Source organism: Magallana gigas, chromosome 2, assembly GCF_963853765.1.
Source record: "Magallana gigas chromosome 2, xbMagGiga1.1, whole genome shotgun sequence".
In the NCBI taxonomy this organism is placed as follows: domain Eukaryota; kingdom Metazoa; phylum Mollusca; class Bivalvia; order Ostreida; family Ostreidae; genus Magallana; species Magallana gigas.
This window is the reverse complement of record NC_088854.1, coordinates 1,590,106-1,615,489: the sequence shown is the minus strand read 5'-3', so window position 1 is coordinate 1,615,489 and position 25,384 is coordinate 1,590,106. Positions and strand designations below refer to the sequence as shown.

At 33.9% G+C, this 25,384-nt stretch overlaps 1 protein-coding gene across 1 annotated transcript; it reads left to right on the top strand.

The window, feature by feature from the left end:
- Window positions 1-12,675: 12,675 nt before the first annotated feature.
- Window positions 12,676-24,434, top strand: LOC105336196 (uncharacterized). The gene is made up of 7 exons (XM_066073017.1): window positions 12,676-12,835; window positions 12,987-13,155; window positions 20,060-20,281; window positions 21,842-22,439; window positions 22,729-22,878; window positions 23,366-23,403; window positions 23,651-24,434. Exons 3-7 carry the CDS (start codon window positions 20,157-20,159, stop codon window positions 23,658-23,660), a joined length of 921 nt encoding a protein of 306 aa, XP_065929089.1. The 5' UTR covers window positions 12,676-12,835; window positions 12,987-13,155; window positions 20,060-20,156; the 3' UTR covers window positions 23,661-24,434.
- The last annotated feature ends 950 nt before the right edge of the window (window positions 24,435-25,384 follow it).

Genomic DNA, 25,384 nt, shown 5'->3' with positions numbered 1-25,384 from the left:
ACTTGGAAGGAATGAAAGGAAGAAGTCCAGCTATACGTAGACATTGGCATGGATAAAAAACCGGAAAATCAAAAAGTAAAGCTCCTGCTGTACCTCCTTGGCCACAAGGGAAGGAAAATACACAGTACAATGAACTTCCAAACAACTGACGAGCATGGTAACAAAGTCAACATCGAAGAAAAAAATATAACGGTAAAAATGATCCTCGCCGAATTCGACAAACATTGTGATCCAAAGAAAAATGAGACAGTAGAGCGGTACAAATTCTACAGCCGAAGTCAGTAGTCGGGCGAGACATTTGATAAATTCTTGGCAGACATTAGAATCTTGGCGGACACATGTAACTTTGGCACGCTTAAAGAATCAATGATAAGAGACCGAATCATATGTGGCGTAAGCAATTCTGGGCTCCGTGAGAGACTCCTGAGGGTGAGTGACTTGGACTTGGACAAATGCATACAAGTATGCAGAGCAACAGAAGTCTCAAAGGCCCAGAATAAGGAAATAGAACCCCAGGCAGCTTGCACATCCTTACACACTGTGAATTTTCATAAGAAGAGCTTCAGCAAACCAACACCACAGCGACACCAGCCACAACCCTACAGACAGGATCCAATCCAGTGCAAGTACTGTGGGAATCGTCATGAAAAAGGAAGACAACACTGCAAAGCATATGGACACTAGTGTGGAAAATGTCACAAACCCCACCACTTTGAGAAAGTATGTAACTCAGTCAAGTCAAGTGTTCACCATATCCAAGAAAAGGATGGCAATTCTGACTCAGGCGACTACTACTCCATTTACAGCATAGACCTTAGATACAGCAGTGAATCAGTTAATGCCATCAACCAAGGCATTGAAAACAAAGTATTTGCCTCCATGTCAGTGAACGGACAGAATGTTAAATTCCAAGTAGACAGTGGTGCAACATGCAATATCATCCCCAAAAGCTGCTTGAATTCCAACAATGTCATCACAGAGACTGACCAAATATTATCAATGTACAACAATACAACCATCAAACCACTAGGAAAATGCAACATGAAATTCATAAATCCAAAGAATGGGGGAAAGGACAAAGCAGACTTTGTTGTACTGGATGGACCTTGTCAACCAATTCTTGGTTCAAAAGCATCACAAGCATTAGGACTGATCAAGGTTCAAAAGGAATATATCCTTGCAGTAAGAGAGTCAGAGACGTTGACAAGAGAAAAAATAAGCAGCGCATATCAAGATGTCTTTACAGGATTGGGCTCTTGGAAGAAGATTACCATCTGCGAGTAGATCCAAATGTAAAACCAGTCATCCACGCACCCCGCAAAGTCCAACTTGCTATCAAAAAGGATCTAGAAAAGGAACTGGAAAGACTCGTAGAAATGGGAGTACTTGCCAAAGTTACCCAGCCAACCCCATGGGTCTCAAGCTTGGTCGTTGCTCGAAAACCCAAACGTAAACTCAGAGTGTGCATTGACCCACAATATCTAAACAAAAGACTTCAACGGGCACATTACCCTATGCCGACCATAGAAGACATCCTGCCGGATTTGTCAGAGGCAAAATGCTTCAGCGTTCTTGATGCGAAGGATGGGTTCTGGAATGTCCGCTTGGACTACGAGAGCTCCCTTATGACAACATTCAACAGTCCTTTTGGCAGGTTTCGTTGGCTTTGCATGCCTTTTGGAATCAACACAGCACCAGAGGAATTTCAGCGTCGCCAGCACCAATCACTGAGGGGTTACTGGGAGTCAAAAGCATTTACGATGACATACTTGTGATAGGAGAGGGAAAAACATTAGTAGAAGCCCAAGTAATTCATGACAGAAACTTTATACAGCTCATGGAAAGATGCAGAGAGAAACAGTTAAAGCTCAACAAAGACAAAAAAAGTTTCGCCTATCAGAGGTCAAATTCATCGGTCACACTATAACAGCTGAAGGATTAAAACCAGACCCCGAAAAAGTAAAGGCAGTTCTTGATATGCCAAACCCAACTGATGTTGCCGGCGTACGCCGATTCATAGGATTTGTCACATACCTAGCTAAGTTCCTTCCAAAACTAAGCGACATCTGCGAGCCACTTCGAAAACTTACACAGAAAGATATAGAATGGCATTGGACTTCAGAACATGAATATGCAGTGAAGCAAATTAAAGATCTAGTCACAGCCGAACCTGTACTACAGTATTTCAATCCAGTTAAACCATTAACACTACAATGTGACGCATCAGAAAAAGGTCTTGGAACTGCCTTACAACAGGATGAAAGACCGATTGCTTTCGCCAGCCGAGCCTTGACTGAAACTGAAACTAAATATGCGCAAATTGAAAAGGAACTTTTAGCAGTATTATTCGGATTGGAGAAATTCAATATTTATACTTACGGGATACCAACCTATGTCCAATCAGACCACAAGCCCCTGGAGATAATTGTAAACAAACCACTATACAAAGCACCAAAGCGCCCCCAGAGCATGTTGCTCAGGATGCAGAAATACTAAGTACACCTGAGATACCGCCCGGGAAAGGACATGGAGATAGCAGATACACTGAGCCGTGCATATTTACCAAATGAACAGCAATCAAAGTTTGAATCGACAGTGGAAGCCATCAACATGCTCCAATTCCTGCCTATTGCCCCGGAACGCCTAGAGGACATTCAGAATCAAACAGCAGGGGATGCTGCTCTACAAGAGTTAGGGTAAACAATTTGCAGTGGATGACCCAATGATAGAAAATCAATTTCTGGGCTCATTAGTCCCTATTACGATATAAGAGACGAACTGTCCATTCAAAATGGGGTTATATTCAAAGGAGACAGAGCAGTCATTCCACAAGCACTTTGTAAGGATATGCTTAAGACAATTCACGCATCCCATCTAGGAATTGAAGGATGTCTCAGACGCGCCAGAGAATCGATATACTGGCCGCCAAAGAATGCCGAGGTCAAAGACTTCATAAAAAATGTGAAACCTGTCGCACTTTGACAGCAATCAAGGAAAAGAACCGTTGAAACCACATGAAGTACTTCCACGTCCATGGGCTAAGGTCGGCTTGGACATTTTCACATTTGATCACCAGAACTACCTATTCATAACTGACTATTTCTCGAATATCTTTGAGATGGAATCATTGAACCAGCTGACCTTGCGGGGGGTCATAAGGAAACTTCGATCACAATTTGCTAGACACGGCATATCAGACACATGCATGTCAGATAACGGACCACAGTTTGCGTCGGAGGAATTTGCGGACTTTGCACATCTGTGGGAGTTTGACCATAATACATTATCGCCTCACTACCCACAAAGCAATGGGAAAGCAGAACAAGCAGTCAAAGTTGCCAAACAAATCCTTAAAAAAGCAAAACACTCAAAATCGGATCCGTACCTTGCACTGTTGGATTACAGAAATACACAAACGCAAATGTTGGAACAAGTCCAGCCATGTGGTTAAGGGTAGGAGAACAAAAACACTCCTTCCTATAAAAGGGACCCTACTCCAGCCTGGAGATCCTACCTTTGAGAAAGGGAAAATTGATATCGCCAAATTAAAACAAGCAGAGTACTACAACAAATCCGCACATCCGTTACAACCGATATCAGTGGGAGAAACAGTTAGAGTGAAAACCCCAAACAGACCGTGGGAAAAAGGAACTATAACCGGGACCAACATAGAGACAAGATCGCACGATGTCAAAACAGAGGCTGGAGCTGACTATACAAGAAACAGGAAACACCCGAGAAAATCAATGTAAGGCCCAGTGCTATACGACAATCCAGACGTGCCAGATGACAATCCAAACTGCACATCTAATGACAACAAAGGAGCTAATCCTGGACTGAACACAAATAAAGATCCAGAGACCATCACAACTACATTGTAGATCAGGACGCGAAGTGAAGCCACCAGCAAAATATAATGACTTTGTAAAATCATGACTCTAAACCAACTTGTCACCGGTATTTGAGATAAAAAAAAGTGTATATTGTTAAGTTAGAAGCCATACCAAACCAGATGAACAATTACGTCTAATGAACTCTAGTCATAGTCATATTTCAGTTGCTAGTCAGGCTAAGTGCTGGAGACAGCGTATACTTATTTTCTAGTCATTTCAAGCATAATATTATCGTTAAATATTCAAGGGTTTTATCTAAAGGAAAGGGGATGTAACAATATGATATATATTTGATCAGGCTCGATGTTCGATTTATTCTGCAATGGACCTACCTGATTAAACGTAGTTTAGAGTTGACACAGACTTTTGTACATTGTATGCTAAATACGATAACGTAGCAATATTCAAACAGACTGCTTATTTACACTGATATTAACGTTATCAAGTCAGTAACTCCAAGCGTAAATCCGATAAAATCGTGTGAGAACTGTCATGGCCACTGAAAAAGACAACTAATCTACATTCTGGTGTGTGTTTTATGTAGTTTTGATTTATATACGGTTAAATAAGTTTATTCAGCCGGAATTTAAAAAAATCATTTGATCGAAAGGAGGCCTTAAGAAAGGACATTTTTAAAACTGAAGTTATTCACATTAAAAACGGATAACTTCGCATCATTTTGGCGATCCATTTGAATTGAATCCTTCTCCGAAATACGTCAGATAGAAACAATCGGAAAGGTCTCCATTTTTGAAGCTATGGTTTGAAATCTACAAGTCTGGCAATCCTATAAGACACGACGATGTGAATGTACATAAGAAATTAACTATTATTTGAAATGTTTGACTGTTCATATATATTTGTTTATTTTGTACATTCCATTACAGAAATAGACAAGTGTTCCTCAAACCCTTGTCAAAACAATGGAACGTGCACAAACACAGGCAATGGCTTCAACTGTGCATGTGAAGCTGGATACAATGGACCAGTGTGCGACAGTAAGTACCATTATTGCTTAAATAGACGCAAATATTAAATTTGTAATAAAACAACAAAATCCCTTAAATTAGGTAATAAAAGCATATATGACAACACAAAAATGCATCAAGTATTATCATCATTGTCAGTACATAATATACAAATTTTAAGAAAGACTCCCGGTCGAACTACTTCTTTGTTGATTTTAAGAATATCGTTTTTCATCCGTATTTTTGCTTTGGGACACCTTATCATAGCTGCGTTTTCCTTGGTACAACCGGATCCCCAATGTGTCCCCACCCTACTCCTAAAGATTTTAATTAATAAACAAATTTGAATCAACACTATTTAAAGTTGCTTTCACTAAAGTTAGAGCTTTTCTAGGCAAATGGTTTCTTAGAAAAAGATTTATGGATATTTGTAAATTCCTATAAAAAAATACCCCAGCCCCGTTGTGACCCCATCCTATCCTTGGGGATCATTATTTGAATAAACTTGAATGTTCACTACCTGACGATGCTTCCACACACGTTTTTGCTTTCCTGGCCAAATGGTTCTTGAGAAGAAGATTTTTTTAAACATTTACTTTATATGTTACTATGTAAAAATTCGACCCTCCCCCATTGTGGCCCCGCCTTACCCCCGGGGTCATGATTTTCACAACTTTGAATAAACACTATCTGAGGATGCTTCTACACAAATGTCAGCTTTCCTGGCCAAATGGTTTCCCAGAAGAGGATTTTTAAAATTTAATCTAGATATCCCTATGTAAAAAAAAACTGACCCAACCATTGTGGCCCCGCCCTACCCTCGGGAGTCATGATTTTTACAATTTTTTTATCTACACTACCTTATGATGCTTCCAAACAAGTTTCAGTTTTCCTGGCCGAATGGATCTTGAGAATAAACACAATACTATTATTAATACTATTACATGCGTAGGGCATAGCTAAGTTAAACATATCAAGTATGGTCCATATATTGTGTATATTGTGTATGTCAACAATGAAAGTTGAATTTGTCCGCCATGATGCTTACTGACCTTGATCGGTTTTATTTTGGGACAACCAGAAAGACTTGAAAAGTGGATCATGAACTGACTATAGCAATTTCCCCATTTTAATCATAAATAACGCGGCAAATAAATATTTACTATTATATACTCTTTTCCTCAATGGTGGGTTAGTGATAAAACAAGGTTAGATTGCTTATTTACACTGATATGATATTAACGTTATCAAGCCAATAACTCCAAGTGTAAATCCGATAAAATCATGTGAGAGCTGTCATGGCCACTGAAAAAGACAACTAATTTACATTCTGGTGTGTGTTTTATGTAAATTTGATTTATATACGGTTAAATTAGTTTGTTCAGCCTAAAGTTTAAAAATCATTTTATCGAAAGGAGGCCTAAAGAAAGGACATTTTTAAAACCGAAGTTAGTCACTTTAAAAACGGATAACTTTGCATCATTATGGCGATCCTTTTGAATTGAATCTTTCTTCGGAATATGTCAGATAGAAACAATCGGAAAGGTCTTTATTTTTGAAGCTATGGTTTGAAATCTACAAGTCTGGCAATCCTATAAGACACGACAATGTGAATGTACATAAGAAATTAACTATTATTTGAAATGTCTGACTGTTTATATATATTTTTTTATTTTGTACATACCATTACAGAAATAGACAAGTGTTCCCCAAACCCTTGTAAAAACAATGGGACGTGCACAAAAACAGGCAATAGCTTCAACTGTGCATGTGAAGCTGGATACAATGGACCAGTGTGCGACAGTAAGTGCCATGATAGCTTAAATCTTTGCATCCATCTGAAACCAGAACAGAGACCACTATTAAATGTATTATTGTTATGTTTCGCAATTCAAATAAATACTTAGTATCTTTTAAATCCCATTTATATTATATTTCAAGTTATAGACATGTATGAGCACTAAAGTCTGATAGTCGAACTACTCTCCAATTTGGAATTTAGATACGTAATGAAGGGGTGTAATAGGAAGCAAAAAAACAAATTTGAACCAGTACAAGATTACTTACAGCGATATTCAGAGATATGAAGCATTATTATTGTAACACTTCTGATATTTTTATGCAATAGATGTGCTTTGTTAAAAAGTTATAAACTCTGCCTTATTCTCAACATAAAATTTTTTTGGAATTAAGATAGCAGTTCGATTTAGTAATCTTTTTGAAAAACAACACGTTAACAATATTAAAACGATCTATCAAAAAGTACGTACCTGAATTGAATTTTTGAAATCATGAAATTGTTTTCAAATAAGGTCAACATAATAAATATTTGAGATATGCCTGTGTTAAGAGCAATTAAGATTAGCATTTCAATTTAGTAATCATTTAGAATTACAACGCGTAAAACATCTTAAAACATCGAAAATTGATACGTGAATTAAATGTTTGAAACCATCACTACTGGCTGTGAAAACCGCTGTCCATCTGAAGTTCCCCTATTTTCCCCTGTCATCCCCTGTATACATTGTTTGTACACTTTGTGATCCCTGTTCGTGATTTTTATTTATAAAAGTCTTTATGCTGCAAATTAAAGTTCTCATTTGGTAGCGTTACAGAGATATAACAAATATTGTGATAACAAATAGTGTTAAAATCAAAAGTCCAGAGGAAATATACAAGAGCAAAGCAAACATATCAAACATACCGGACAGAGCAAACAACCTGTCCGGTACAAAACAATAAAGGTACTCTCAGTTGCCATGGAGGAGTGTGCATCCTCTGCTGATTATTTAGTGAAATGCCTCTTTTTAATAGCAATATATCACGTGACATCTGCAAAAAATTGTAGATTAATAAACAAACTTGGATGGAAGGTCATCACAAAGAGAAATAAATATACTATATTCGAGGAAGAACAAACGAAATGTGTTAGTAATCCTAAAAGAACAATGACTTAAGCTGTCAGGTTACCAAGCAACGTAGATATTCTGAATTTCCATTGTTTAATAAAAAAAAAGGACTTAGTGTTTTTAATAAATGTTAATTTTCCCGATTAAATGTAATGTCCAATGTCGATATACATATACTACGACAGCCCAGATGGAACAACAGCAATATGCGATACAAAGGCAGTGTTTTATTTTTTGAGAACTGGGTTAAGATTGTTATTTTATATCTAAAGATCAACAAAATGATAATAGTAACATTAATACTTTAGTACGTTTCTCTACAGTTATAAATAATACATGTAATTGGTTCTGTGAATACAAGATTATTATTTCCGTGTTAAAAACGTTAGTGTGAAAACATAATTCAGCAAATACAAAATTTGTGAATAACAATAAGGATATCTTTTCATTTTAACACTGGCTATGATAAATTGTTATGAAAAAATGTACTTTCTTCCACAAAAAAATTACAAAATAAAGATAAGGTTTACGAAACCTTGCTACCAGATAATACTGTCAAAATTGTTTGAAATTCACGATACCAAACAATGGTAGAAGATTAATGTTTGTAAATTTATGGATGTTTAAGATAAACAATTATCTGATTTTAATTTACAGATCACTAAATAATAGACAATGTAAAATTGCTTATTTATGTAAATTGAAGGTAGATGTGAAAGCCGAATGCAGTGTAAAAATAAAGAAAAAAGTAAATAAAAAGATTGTTAGCTTATATGGTTGCAGCCTAAACAAAAAATCGAAAAACAACCACATGCATACTAAAATAATTATGTTTCATGTACAAATATATTCTTTGCAAAGTGACATATAGTAGTATTTATTGAATCAAAATTAGAATGTCTAAATTGTCTCTGAGAAGTTTCAGGCAACATAAACCTATCATATAAATGAGTTATTTCCCAGAAATATTAGTTAAATGTTACTTTTGCAATATGCATTAAATAAAAAAAGATTTTGGTATAAGTTTCTATTTGTCGCTGAATCTCAACGTCATAAAAATATTTTGCATATTATACAGTTACATTATGTTCATTAACTTTTAAGCATTAAAAAGAAGTAATTCCTTAGTTGCAGAAAAGATTTCACGTTTCATGTTGAAAGAAGATTTTTCATTCCAAAACAATTTTCCCCATTTAGTAGAGTGTAAATCAGCTGTCAAGCCTTTTTGTGCTACAATTATCTCACTCTTATCCTCTGCCTCAAAATTCAATATAAATCCCATAAAAATATTCTCTCTTTGCTTTACGACATATAAGACATTGCATTTGTTTATTTTATTATACAAAAACAACTTGAAAAGTGTCGATGGTTTTAGTGCTATTTCTGCGCACAAACAGATTAATTGAAAGTCAGAAGCAGTCTGTATTCTTAGCACGTATTCTTTAACGTTGATTGACCTCAAGTCTTTCACCCTAGTTGAGCGTTATCATAAGGACCGCAATGCAAAGAATATTTGAAATACATGCATGTTATGCAACTCTAAAATGCTTACAGACAAATCGCAATATGTGATAAAATGTTTTTTAAAAAACCCAAAATGGCTTGACTTGGCGAAGACAACTCGGCATATTGCTTGGAATATTCACCTGGCAAGTATGGGATTGAGGATTTTACGATCCATTTGCTTTTGTCACCTAAAACTGCTTAATTTGGGCTAACAAAGTTATTTAAACGTATTACTATTTTGATATAAATCAAAAATTATGATATTTGCATAAAAACTGCATTCTTCTGTACATGGTAAACGCATTGTATTTCCACCTACCAACTTTTAGGATATCAGAGGCGGGACTTATCCTAAATGCCATGTAAGTAGCTCTACCAACTCGGAAACTCCTAGTACATGTGGCAAAATGCCAATTTTCTTTATATGATTGCATTAAAGTAGTCAGACGCAATTTTAATGAAAAAAAAACAGGATGGGTCCGTTAAATGTTGCTGACTTAGAAACAATTACAGCGCCCTAACTGTGCATATTGACTGGAATTTAGGTTCACTCTCAATAACCAGTGTAGTTTAGTTGCCGGTTTGATCGGTTTTTGGATGTTGGATTGTAGTTTGAATAAGGCTCTTATTAGAACCAATTGTTATATCTCGATACCTGATTGCGAGATAATTTTGTGGATCAATTGATTTATAAAAGTAACTTCTCCAACCTGTTGAAGACCAAATATGGAAGCAGAATACAGACTTTTAAAGGGTTGTTTCATATATTTGTGCTCATGATTGTGTCACGTTTTGCAAGATATTGATTATAATGGGGCGGAAAGCATCAATTTCTGTGCGATTTATGACTTGGAGACCTTTGATTTAACTAAGAAATTTAAAATCATTTTGTTTGATCTGGCAAGATGATTATTTTGTGAAAATATAACAAATCCCGTACATAAAGTTGAAAGGTATTAGTTGAGAGCCTATTAAGTGAAAAATATACTTTAAAATACAACATAGTTTACTACTATGGGCCAAGATAGGGATAGATTCTAATCCCTGAGAAATATATGGTATTTGTGGAAGATCAAATTTTATGCTTTCTTGGTATTCATGGACATTGCAGCATTAATAAATCGAGTGGATTCTAATTCTAAGTCCACCAGATATGATTTGGTAAAGACATAGATATCAGGTCAGCTGCTGGGGCAAAGCGACAAAATTGTCCAAAACTATTGTTAGACCGTAATAACTAGTAATCACATAATTGTCTACGGATTTTTCAATTTCCCCGATTAAGACAAAAAGCGCATGGCGGATGTGACAACAGAGGATGCTCACTCCTCCATGGCACCTGATCCTCCCTTTAATTTCTTTAGAATTTAGTGTTGTGTTGTGTTAAACATATTTTATTGACTAATGCCAAAAGGATTGGACACAAGTTCCAAAAACTTAGAATGTCCTCTCCTTGTACATACTATATTACAGTGCCATACAATGCCAGTTAACATTGATAACAGTTATAGAACATGTAATGAAATACAAATAAATCATTAGTTTTAAATCTAGAATTAGAATTAGGATGGATAAGACAGTTATGCAAATAATTTAAAAACTTAGATAAATCTACCACACTTTTGTATAAATGTATGAACTTCTTTAAATATTTTTATGTTTTCATCATAAGATAAAGTTTTGTCACCCCAAAGTAACAAATGTACATCAGTTATATTCAAAAAGTTCAGTGATAAAAGATTTTACATAAATGATTGTCTTAATGATGAATATTTTTTACAAACGAAGAACAAGTGATGTGCATCTTCTAAACTTCCATATGAACATATTGGGTTGGCTATTATGTTACACCGATAAAGATCACAATTGAGAACACAATTATGCCTTAATTTCGTATGAATGATATTTAAGAATCTTTTACCAAAAGAAAAATACTTAGGAGGTTTTGTATAATTGCTCTGTAGTGCTTTCTTAAAAATATTTAACGAAGTAGCTTCCTTGGTATTATTATTCAGACTATTCCACTTACGAATAGTGTCAGGAAAATATGACTTATTAAAATAACTGGTAGTATTTTACTTTAAAACACTTGATTTTAAACACTGTTATTTCAACATTTCTTTTCCGATGAGAACGAGAAATACAATTTTATTTTGTGGTAATTATTGAGCTTTACCTAAGATAACCTTAGTGTGACTAGGACAAATTTCTGTAAAACATGTACTTGTAATTACATGTAATTACATGTTAACATATTTAATTCCTTTTTATATATTATATTTAAATATTTCTTTTTTGAAATTCGAAAAGAAACATTTTTTTCGCCTTATTAATTTGAATGATTTTTTTTTTCAGCGAAGCCGGATATTAAAGAAGGGCTACTACTTAACAAAAGTATGACTGATTATATATATTTACTTGATAAAATCCTGTAGTGATATTGAAAAAAAAACCGCTGTAAGGCATTGCAAACTATTTATATGATTAATCAGATTTATTCATTTGAGTAATATTTTCTACAGATCTTTTTGATATCTTAACTAATGTCTTTTATTTTAACCTTATCTGACTTATTGAAAATAATGTTGATGTTATGAAAGAAATTTGTTTAGCATTGGTGCATGTATATAACAATTTAGAAAAATTTGGTAAAGTTCTTTGCTTTCCCATGTTTATCTTTTTACTTTCTACAGACGTTACAATACGTTATGAGCTAGTTATCAATATGACATTCAATGCAACGCTAGGAAAGAAGGATTCAAAAAAATACAACGTAACCTGTGCCAAGTATAGACAAATTGTAAGGGTAAAACGCATGCACGCTGACGTGAACTAACTTAATTCACAAACGATTTGATTCCATAATGTATGACTATCAATTTTTGTACTTTTTTCAAGCTTCAAGAAAAATTTAAAAAAGAAACTGGTATCAGTAATCTTATTGTAAAAGTGACAGGCCTCAAGTAAGTGTAAATGTCTATAGAATTTTTTATTTTACAATTGATCATTACCTAATAATTATGTTAGTGATTGGTCCTGAGCTAGATAAATTGATAAATGATCATCTTGATTAAAAGGTTTAATAGTGATGTTTGCACTTAAATGAACTGAAGGAAAAATCTCTGTCTCGGATTAAATCTTATTAAGTGCACTTCTTCGGGCGTGTATTGATGACAAACGCCAAAGCATGGTAAATTATATGTTATATTCCTCAAGTAAATATTTCAATACAACGTGTTCTAATTAATTAAAATTTTATAGATATTTTAAATTAGAATTTATCATTATATTGGTTTCTTATTGTTTTAAGATGAAAAAGGATTATCACGATTTATCATGTACTGTTGGTGTTATATAATGGTAATGTTGCTTACACTCGATTATATTTTTATTAGGCATGGAAGTTTAATAGTAGAATATGAAGTAACTGTACCAATTCGAAACACAAGCGAAACGAATCTTATTGCAATTGATGAAAACCTAAATAAGGCGGCAACCAATTGGACTAACTTTGACGGCGAAAAAGTTGACATTGAAAGGACAAAAAAGGGGATCAAAAGTAATTCATTGTCTGATGTTACTTCATCTTTCCCTATATTCAGATCTTTTAATATGTACTATATCTTATTTTAAATGATGTTGAATGATTGTTTTGATATTTTCGACAAAGAAAAATTTACATACTTTGAATTTTTATTTGTGACTTTAAGTTTCAGACACATTTCTTCCAAACGTGTGTCAATGTGGGAAAGGATACATTTGTGTATCAGTAAGTAAAGCGCTTCGTTGTGAACTCAAATGTGATACCACCACCGGACAATATTGTAGAAATAATGGCCACTGTGTTAACGATACAGTTTTACAGAAAGCATTGTGTCTGTGAGTATAGTATTTAAAAAAATTCTCTTTTTAAGGTGTTCCGTTTCCAATAGAAGACCTTATAGTGATTGTAGTGTTTTGTTTTGGGGTTTTTTCTTCCTTTTTTGTCCACAAGATTTCTCAGAGATGGCTGAACTTATTTTCTTCAAGTTTTCAGGACTAATAGAGAGTGATAATATCTCGAGGCGCTTTTTTCATTTTTTTCAAAATTTACTTCCTGTCGTCCGTTTCCTGTCCTGCGTCAAAAAACCACGTTCCCTCGAGATCTCAGAATCGGCAAACACTTGAACATCTAAACTTTGTGGGATGATAGACCTACATTTGTTGATATGTTTAAACTATTTTGTTTTTTTCGTCGTAACTTCCGGTCGTCACCGGAAGCACTTCCAAAATTATTATTTTTACGCATTCAATTTCTTTTTCAAAGAATGAATATATAAGTATAAATCTATACATACGTTATTTATGATATGTTATGTCAGCAAAAAAATTATACTTCCGGTGAGATATCTCAATTATCTCAGGAAGCTTTTTAGCTCACCTGAGCTGAAAGCTCAAGTGAGCTTTTCTGATCACCTTTTGTCCGTCGTCCATCTGTCCATCTTTCCGTCTGTGCGTCCGTCTGTAAACTTTTCACATTTTAAACTGCTTCTCTAAAACCACTTATCCAATTTCAACCATCTTTTGCACAAAGCAACCCTATAGAAAGGTGATTATAAATTGCAGAAATTATAGACTTATCTTTATTTAAAATGGAGAAAGCCTCAAAACTGTAGAAAAAGGGGGTGCATTTTTAAAAATCTTCTTCTCAAGAACTCTTGAGTCCAATTCAACGTAATTTTGCATTAATAATCCTAATGTAAAGGAAAATATAAATTGCAAAAATTATCGGCGAATTCTATTTCAAATTTGAGTAATTAACGAAAATAAAAATAAAGAGATAATTGCGGTCAATCAGTTTATAACTTCGGGTTCGGTATTCCATATCGAAAACGAAAGTTCTTTGTACAAAGCAGCCATGTTTGAATGTTGAAGCATGGCAAACGGGTCAAACTGACAAAGATGAATTTGCATGTTGTGCAACAGTTTACATGCGAAGGGATACTTGAAACATGCTAAATATATTTGTGCCGATTTCGTGAAGTGAATTGAGGTTAAATCTTTCAATGCGTTGACATTTTCACTCGTGACCGTGGTCTTACGCTGTTTTGAATATCGTTTATGCTTTTTAACTTGAGGGGAAATATCGCCTGTATTTTGGAATTTTTACGTATCGAATCAAATAAAGACTTCGGTAAATCAGACAGTCAATTGTTTACCTGTACCAAATTAGCAAAATATGATGCACTAACAACGTATTATAAATACTATCCATTCTATAGGTAATTCGGTACGATCTCTACGTTATGGTTGATTAGCGGTATAGTGCAACGTGTTTTGTTAAGATGCTCTGCATTTTCAGTCTAAACGGAGATTGTTTTTGCTGCTAGAAATACATGTATATAGGTATATATATATATATATATATATATATATATCATGAAAAATAAATTGTGCTCTTTCTTTGTTTTAGTGCATTTGTCCTCTGTTTTAATTGTTTACAATTTTCTCTTAACTAACCATATTCAGCTGTGTCAAATTTCGAATTATAAGCAAGATACAGAGCTTTGCTCACAGAACTGAGGCCATTCTTTTGTTCATAAATTCTACGATTGACGCTAAAATTTTGATTTTTCACTAAAAATGTCTCACTAAACGTTAAATACTTGTACAGAAAAATTATAAGGATGATATGCTGTAACAACTGTTTGGGGCCCCCTCCTTTTACGATGAAACTACACCAACTTTGTTGGTTTTTCAGACACAATTGAATTCAAACGACCTCTTTAAAACAGTTTAAAACATTACTGTTACGGGGATAAATGTATTATCGCTATTCTTAAGAAAATATTACAGCGGAAAATCATCTTGATTTGTAGCCATTTGTTAACGTTGATTTTGAATAAAAATGAAAATAAAGGGTGGACCATAGTAAAACAGAGCGATATGCCTGTCAATACATTGCAGTCTGAGGCTCATTGAAGGGGGGGGGGGGGGCTAGACCTTATCAGAAATCTTGACAAGCAAAAAACAAAGATTTTTAGTATGGATATGTCTAACTTTGCAAAAATAAGTCGGGGGGGGGGGGGGGGCTCCACCCAGTTCCAACACCTATGCATTGATTATACATGTAATAGCTCTTTAACATATCACATGACAACATTTTTCTTTCGAGTGTATTCATCGATCAAATGAGTAAGGTTATAAATAGCTGCAGGTCTGTAGCTTCCGGTCTGAAACTATTCGGATGGACGACCTGGGAGTTACAGTGCCTCTGAAAGTAAAAATCTGCAATTTACGGCGCAAAAAAATCTGCGCTAGTTTTGGACTGCTTTATCATATTTACACACAAACTCTGTAAAACATTAGTACCATTAAATTAGTCTTGCAATTTTCTACTGATGTCGTCTATTTACTTGCCTCAGACTTTTCCCGAAACATGGTTCCCGATCTGGGAAAATAAAATTTATAAAATTCACGTCGAGATCGAGAGTCGCCATTTTTCCATGTAAACAAACTGCAATTCTCCACTTCACGGAACTGGTGATGGTATTTAAAAGAATATCAGAGGCAAGTAAAGGGACGAAGCAGTAAGATGTCCGAAGAATTTTTTGGAATCAAATATTTGTACAGAATGTGCTTGTGAATAATATTAATAAGTCCAAAACAAGCGCAATTTTTTGTGCGCCGTAAATTGCAGTTTTTTACTATGTTATAAAACGTCGCACGAGTTCGCATCTGGTAAACAACAATCGTTTATAATGCGGAAGACCAATTAAATTTTTGAATGTTTTTAATTTGAGCGCCTTGAGTAACAATTTTCTTCTTTGACATATATAGGAATTTTTAAAAAATAAAATACAATAACTAGCTAGTACAATGTAGTTAAAGATGAATATGCACCTATATGCATATTCTCATATACAATTTGATCGTTTTATAAAGTAAGGGGGCAGAACTAAAATAAAGGGAATTGGAAGTTAACAGTGTACCCCCACCAAAAATTTAGTTTTATATCTTGCAAAGGATCTTATTAGCTCAACTGAACCGAAGTGAGCTTTTCTGATCACCTGTTGTCCGTCGTCCGTCCGTCCGTCTGTCCGCCCGTCTGTCCGTCCGTCTGTCCGTCCGTCTGTAAACTTTTTACATTTTTGACTTCTTCTCTAGAACCACAGAGCTAAATTTAACCAAATTTGGTACAAAGCATCCTTATGAGAAGTGGATTCTATATTGTTAAAATAAAGAGCACAACCCTTTTTAAAAGGGAGATAATTGCGAAACTGGGCGGGTGTCTTAAAAAATCTTCTTCTTAAGAACCACCGCACCAGATATGCCAATATTTACACCAAGGTTTGTATATATAGTGAAGATTTTAAATTGTAAAAATCGCGATCCCTGGGTCAATACTGGGGTCCCAAGAGGGGTTCAAAGTTGATTAAAAAAGACAAATTTTACATAGAAATATATGGGAGAAAACGTTTTTAAAAATGTATTCTCAAGGACTGCAGTGCTATAATTAGTGAGATTACTATACAAGTACCCTAAGATAGTGGAGATTCTAAATTGTGAAAACCGTGATCCCCGGACTAATGCTACGTACGGCTCCAAAATATGTTCAAAGTTTTACATAGACTTATTTAATGGGAAAATGTTTTTAAACTCTTCTTTTTAAGAATTACAATGCTACAGTTTGTGAGATTACTATGCAATCATTCTAAGAAAGTGCAGATTCTAAATTGTTTAAATCATTTTATCAAAATAAGTATTAAAAAAAAAAGAAATTTCCATGATAAGTCTATCACAGTTAAATTATCTGGAAATACATGTGTATGTTTATCGACTAGTTTTTTGTTTTTAGCTCACCTGAACCGAAGGTTCAAGTGAGCTTTTCTGATCACTTGTTGTCCGTCGTCCGTCCGTCCGTCTGTAAACTTTTCACATTTTTGACTTCTTCTCTAGAACCACTGAGCCAAATTTAACCAAACTTGGCACAAAGCATCCTTATGAGAAGGGTATTCTAAATTGTTAAAATAAAGGGCACAGCCCATTTTCAAAGGGAGATAATTGCGAAACTGCGAAAATTGGGTGGGTGTCTTAAAAAATCTTCTTAAGAACCACTGCACTAGACTTATATAATGGGAAAATGTTTTTAAACTCTTCTTTTTAAGAATTACAATGCTACAGTTTGTGAGATTACTATGCAATCATTCTAAGATAGTGCAGATTCTAAATTGTTTAAATTATTTTTTATTTAAAGAAGTATCAAAAAAGAAAAAAGAAAAAAAGAAATTTCCATGATAAGTTTATCATAGTTAAATTATCTGGAATTATGTTTATCGACAAGTATTTTGGGGGTTTTTGGGGTGGAATTTCGATCCCGACATCAATTACTCACATATCGGGATCCAAGTGATCGGGATCATAGATCATAAATTCAAACAACTTTAAAAAGGTGAGGATCTTAGTTCTTACGAAGTCTTGATTCACAAACACACAGTTAGGAAAGATAAAGGAACAACAGATAAAAAATGGTTATGGAAAAAGAATAGGAAATATTGAAAGACTTTATCAACTATATATAGCCTTTCCATGTTTTTTAGTTTAGTCTAGATGATCGATGAGAATGCAAAATCTAACATGCCTAATGTCCTCATCACACCTGCAATATTTTTATTTGATGAATCGATAAAGAAGCTATTAATGATTGAAATACAAAACAGATGCCAATATCATCTTTTAATTATTAAACGAATATTTTTCAATTTTTTCAGTGAAATGGGATTTTTTTTTAGTGCAAATGGGTATTTTAGAGCTTTAAATTCAGTCTCATTTGATGTGTAAAATAACTTTGAATAAAAACATGCCAAAGATAAAATTGTTTCTTCTTTTTATGTATTGTTTAATACATGTATATGGCAAAATCTTGAAATATATGAGTTTTACAATATTTATTCAGAGTTAACTTCATAATAAACCCTTTCGAAATAAAAGGATACAAGGACTAAGGTTCAGGTGAGCGATATGTGGCCCATGGGCCTCTTATTTTTGGTAACAATGGTTTTTCATAAGGGTACAATGTCAAAGATTAAGTGTAGGAAAATAAGTGTAAACAGTTTATTTTATGGTATTTTTTTGTGTTTCTACCAAGGGGCCATATGGCTCAATATCCTTTGAACATCCATATAAAGCCATTGTTGCTCATGTGAGCGATGTGGCCCCATGGGCCTCTTGTTAAAACACATTTTGTACCCACGAGATCTCAGGAACTATAAGTGATCAAAGCAGGAAAATTCCATGAATGATATACATTTGATTGAAAATGTGTTTAATTGGTTTCATCTTGTTTGTCGTCACTTCCGGTCCACACAGGAAGAGTTCAAACAAATCGAGCTGTTTATAAGTTTAACTGTTTGGCTTTGATATTTGTAGTTAGCTCGATGAACATTAATGTACAAAAGGGAAGATAACAACAAATATTTAATACAATTTACATTGAGCACTTCCGTTTGTCCGTTTCCTCTCCCGGGACAAAAAACCTTATTTTGACGAGATTTTAAAAAATGGTGACGACTTGAACAACCAAACTTTATGGGATGATAGATCTAGACCTATGTATGTATATGTGTTAACACTATTTCGTTTTATCCGGCGTGACTTCCAGCCGTCACAGGATGTACACCCAATTTTGATTTTCTAAAAAAAGATTATTATGTAACATGGAAGTAACTTTTTAGCAATAGAAATACAAATCTACTCATGGTTAAATAAACGAAAAAATTCTACTTCCGGTGAGACATGTCAAACATCACAGGTAGCTTTCTTTTATAAAACCCGCAAGATCTCAAAAACTGTAAGAGATGAAGATACGAAAACTTAAATGGATGATAGACATTTGTTAAACATGTGTTTAACGGGTTTTTATTTGGTCGTCCGTCACTTCCGGTTCTCAATCGAAGAGTTCAACCAAAAGAAGTTTTTTAAAAGTTTATATTTTATAAACATTTTACTCAGTGTGATGAACAGTAACGTAACGTCAAGAAAAGTACAATTTATCTACTTTAAATTTCTTTATTCACTTCCGTTTGTCAATTTCCGGTCCCGAGACAAAACTTTTCTCTACGAGATCTCGATCTTAACTAACAAAAACGATATCCAAACATTGAGGAAAGACAGAAGAATATATGAAGTTTTGTTTATTATGTTCTGTTTGAACCGGTATAACTTCCTGTTGTCACAGAAAGTACTCAAAAATTGACTTTTTGTATTATTTTTGTTTTGTTTTAATTGGAAATAATCACTGGAAAATTCTTTACATAATTTATAACTTCCATTTTCTTTTTACGCGAGGAATGCATTTTTGTAACATATTAATACATGAGAAACGGAAGACCTTTTTTGTTGCTATAGCAACAAGTGTCTAGTTTTTATTATTAGTAGTAATATTACAGATGATTATTATTAGGATTTTCCCGTTTTCCCGATTACAACAAAAAGCGTGTGTGACCGGTTAGCAGATTATGCTCACTCCTCCATAACACCTTATCCTACCTCTAATTTTTTTTAAAGGTCCGTGTTTGCCCTGCTACTTTTAGAAAAATTCCCTTTGGGCTTGATTTTGAACCTGTTTTTTATCACCACATTTCATCTTTTTGTTATTAAATAAATGAATTAGTCGGGAAAAGTCAGTGTCTTGTCTCAAACTCAGCAACACATCGCGTCTTAGTCATATGATCTAAGATGAAAATAATATCAATGTATAAGATAACTAAGGTAATGATATGTTCAATTCTACCATATTTTTCAGATGCAGTAATTCAAATACTCATATATTTTATGGCGAATATTGCGAGCATAGTGTGCGTAGGACTACAACGACTTTAAAAGTTCCAACAACTCCAGACATGCTTCCTGTCAGCAAGCTTACCATCATCGCAATTTCTGGAGGGACCGGAGGAGCATTATTGTTGATCATTCTTATATCTACCATCTGCTTCTGTTACCGTTTGAAACATGCAAAAAGGAAAGGGTGAGTCCGGCAGACACTATTATATTTTTTTCTCTATTAATTTTCATTATGTTATAATGTTTAAAATCTGTATTATTATAATGTATATTATCAATGCTTCACAACAAAAAATATTTCATAATAAAATTATCACACCATTCATATATATATATATATATATATATATATATATATATATATATATATATATATATATATATATATATATATATATATATATATATATATATTAGTTTTACATAGGAATATAAAGAGATAATCTTCTTCTCAAAAACTATTAGGCCAGGAATGCTCAAATTTGAGTGGAAGCATCCACAGGTAGTGTAGATTCAAATTTGTTCAAATCATGGTCCCCGGGGGTAGGGTAAGGCCACAATTGGGGGATCAAGTTTTACATAGGAATATATAGAGAAAATCTTTAAAAATCTTCTTCTCAAAAACTATTTTACCAAGAAAGCTCAAATTGGCGGGTAACCGTCCTCAGATAATGTAGATTCAAGTTTGTTCAAATCATGGTCCCTGGGGGTAGGGCAGGGCCACAATGGGGGATACATTTTTATACATAGAGAAAATCTCTAAAAAATCTTCTTCTCAAAAATATTAGGCCAGGAAAGCCCAAATCTGAGTGGAAGCATTTCCAAATCGTAATAGATTCATTTGTTAAAATAATAGTCCAGTGGTATGGTGAGGCTACAGTGGGGGATGAATTTTTACATAGGAATATATAGAGAAAATCTTTAAAAATCTATTTTTTAAAGACCATTTGTCCAGAAAAGCTGTAACTTGTGTAGAGGCATCCTCGGGTAGTGTAAATTCAAAATCACAGTCCCTAGTGGTAGGGCGGGGCCGTGATGGCGGTTTGAATTTTTACATAGGAATATATAGAGAAAATCTTAATAAATATTCTGGGAAAGTTTTTCGGTCCAAAACTCAGTACTTAGTGTAAAAGCACAGGTTATGCAGATATAAGTTTGATGAAACTATGATACCCTAGAGAAAAGTGAGGCAACAAAATCGGGGGGGAGGGGGGGGGGGTTTATAAAGGAATAGAGAAAAAATCATCTTACAGGTACAACAACAAAAGGGGCTTGGTATTTACCAAAATAAAGAGGTGGATAAAAATTGGCAATTTTTTTTTAGCATGATCTACTGTACTTAGTTGTCAAGATATTTTGATACTGTAATGCTAATTTGATCAGAATTAAGGCAATTGTTGCTCAGGTGAGCGATGTGGCCCCTGGGCCTCTTGTTTTATATGGTACAAGTATACTATTTACTAGATCACGCCCATGTAAGTACAAAAGACTCTAAATCAACTCTTAACGTAGTGATTTATAATATTCAACAGGTATCAACCTTTAGTTACAACTGAGAAAGCGAATGGAAGAAAAAGTATTGTTTTTTCTAAAGTTGCAGTTTGGATGTTGACCATTTCGGAACTTCTTCTATAAAAAGTTTATTTTTCTTGAAAATATCACATGCTCTTAAGTGTAGTTATCCTTTCAGACAAATGAATGACTGATTTCATTGATTAACTAAATCTTGTTACGTTATTGGTAGATCATTTAGCGAAACGTCTTCAAAATATGACAGTGAAATCATCCGAGATAACAAAAAGATGGAAAGCATTCCCCTTGAATCTGGAAAACTGAACCCAGGTTATCAAGATGGCCGACAGGAATCAGGAAGGAGGTATCCTTTGGAACAATCCCAGACAACCAAATCAAACCCGCTTTACAGAGATGGTTTTGGAGACCAGCGGAAGGGGTATCAGACTGATTTCGAACCAAGGTATCAAGACCATGACAGAATATCTCGGGGATCGTTCAATCCCCAGACCTCCAACGACCGGCTAAGGACTGAATCTTCGGGGAATCGTCAACCAGTCAAGCATTACAACGATTCGGAAGCTTCCTACCGGGATCAGCGAGAATCTGAGAACAGCTATAGACCAGGGGGCTTCAGCAGCGAACGAAACAACAGGAGGGTGTGGCCTGAAGAGATCCGCAGAGACAGAAATAATAGCAACGATATACACTATCCAAAAGGGCGATCTGAGGAGAGCAGCATTGGTGACGACAGATATGTGTACATAGAGGGAGACGGTGGGGTTCGTCGTCTCTGTAAAAGAGTCGATGACAAAGACTTGGGAGGAGAGGTGTGTATTTTGCCGATACAGTATTCTTTAAAGTTCTATTCACATGATATAATTTGCCAAGTAAGTCATCTGAAAGGTCAGAAATTGGTCACCAAAATAATTCATTCGCATAGCCGTTCCACTCAGTCACCTTTCTACACCTTTCAATTCACTTCAGAATTGTACAGGTCCGTCCTGAGATCATTCTATTAGATTATAACATCATAAGACGAGAGAGGTCAACCTTTCTCCATAATTTGATGTGTTGTAAGTAACAAATAATGTTATGATATTATATTCCAATTCACAGACCCTTATTTATCAGCCGTCAAACATGCCTCGCCCGATCCAAAGAGAGAACGTTGACTCCGTGGGTGACAATTTCATCATGCGGCCAGCCCCTCCCCAAGACAACGAGAGGAGGAGTTCTTTTTACGATACGATTGACTCGGAAAATCCGGTATGTATAACTTCATCAGATATTGCTTGGGATTTTTAGATACTCGTTAAAGTTTATTTTTTTATTAATATTTTATTGTTTTTTCTTTACAAATATAGAATTTGATGATTATTGATTATTGAAATCAAGTTTAAGAAACACGTTACAGTGAGATTTGACTAAGCTACTTTTTTTAATTAGGAAGAAGTTAATGAACAAAATAATATGGAAGAACATTATGGAATCAAAAATTAAAGAATATCTTATGATATTGAATTACGTAAACAATATGAAACATAACCATAATTTCACTTTCTCTTTGTCCTTAGACAGTACCACAGTCAACTTTTGATTTACACTTAAATGTGGACAAATAATCCTTGTTTTATTAATTTCATCAAATATTTTCATGGATTCGGTGGTGGACCTTGAGATGCAATTGATTAAAATTAATTCATTAAAATCTTTTTTACAGCAGAATCCTAAATAAAATTTATTTCTTTTTCAGTATAAAATCAAAAGACCTATTATCAGGCATAATAATTTGTAAGTATGTCAGACGCTCATCAATATTCGTTTAATACCAATTTTCGTGGATATCGTTATTCAGTTGATCCACGAAATTAAGTGTTCATTCAAGTACAATTTCTTTTAACGTGTTGTACTGGTAAAGTCATTGGCCACTTGTTTCAATATCCTTGAAACTGTGACTTTCACTTTAGCCACGAAAATTAATACCCTTGAATTTTAATGAAACCATCGTATTTTTAAAGTGTATTGATATCCCTTCCAGGTATTCGTAAATGTTCCGGATCATCAGAAGTAAAAGGTGGATTCCTGGGATTTTTTTTAGTTTTTCGTTGCTATAGTGCATAAATAGTCAGTATAAAATATATTGTGCAATGTAATTAGAGAATCGTTTTGAAATTACAGCGATAAACTAATGTGCAATGAAATATATCAATAGATAACAATTTACATATCATATCATAATAATAAGCACTAAAAAGACAAATTTTGCAATCCAGTGTCAATTAGATAGCTATGAATGACAAGGCCTGTCAGTTTAATGATTAATACAGATATTTTCAGCGTACGAGAATGAGTATTTGCTAGGACGTGGTTTATTTTTTTAATTGGTTTGATCCATTTTATTGATAGATATTTGTAGTACATGTTTATACATTTAATGCTTTCTGCTTATAATTATATTTTTGAAGATTTCGATATGGGTATTAAAAAGGTATGGAGGTATTAAAAAGTGAACAATTTTTGTCATCTATTAATATAAATAGCAATAAATGTATAACGCATGTATTATTACAGTGGCTATTTTTTTCCATATTTTCATTTATTTATTCACATTGCTTTGCTTTTATACCAAAGAGATGATTCAAACAATGATATACTTGTATCAATTATATGTTTTGAGCTGCATTTGTTGCTGTTAAACTGATTTATATCTTATGTATTCAATAAAATTTTTGCAGTATAAACTATGCATGTATTGTTATATCCATTAAGTTTCTTTGTATATTTTTAATAAGTCATTCACATTACTGTAGTTTTACTCTTAAATAAATTTATAAATCAAATCAATGATATATCTTTATTGATTATATATCTGGAGTTATATTTCTTTCTGAAGAAGAGTTCAAGTAATGAATCGTCAACACCTCGCCGTTTGTTACTTATAGAGAGCAGGTTGATATTGATGGTTTGTGGAAATGCCGTTAAGAAGCCTTAATTGTTATTGTCGTCCTGTACAAAAATTTATCTGCTGTATATTCCTTAGAAGAGAAATCATTCTACTGACCAAAATTAATGATTTATTCAAATCTTATTTATCATAAAAGTTTAAGTTACATGCAGACTTATCAAACTAGCAGGTTTTTGCAGCAAAATTAAATTCTAAAAAATACAGCTCATATTGCTTTAAATAAAGAATTAGAAAAAGTCGGGAGCGATGCGCAAAATGTTGCATAATCATATTTGGGTAACTTAAAAATAAGAAAATAAGGAAATGTCTCGTATAATTGTAACAGTGACTTAAATAAGCGACTTCTAGTAACTTGTTCACATTTTTAAAAGCACTCTGCGTTTAATGCAGTTTATATTATAAAAACAGTAATTTTAAGATATATTTATTGTCACTTATTTAAAATAACAAAATAGTTCTTTTACAGTTTAGGAAAGTTTGAAACTGTTAATGTTGAGCGTTTAAAGAATGAAAAATTGCATTCCAAACGTTCCATATACATTTTGAATTTCCTGTTTAACTCGGATTTTGAGCACTAACAATTCTATAAATGCAGGCAACTGGGGTGTGTGTTCTTAACAATTTTATGCGACTTGCATTATTTAGAAGTCAAGATAAATGAAATTTGTATCTCACTGTTACCGTCTGTTGTAAAAAAAAATATCACAAAGGTTGAATTTTATTCAGTGTAAATATATCCATATCAAAATATAAAAAAAAAACAAATGTAAATTCACATCACTTCCATATGCATTTCTCTACACACAA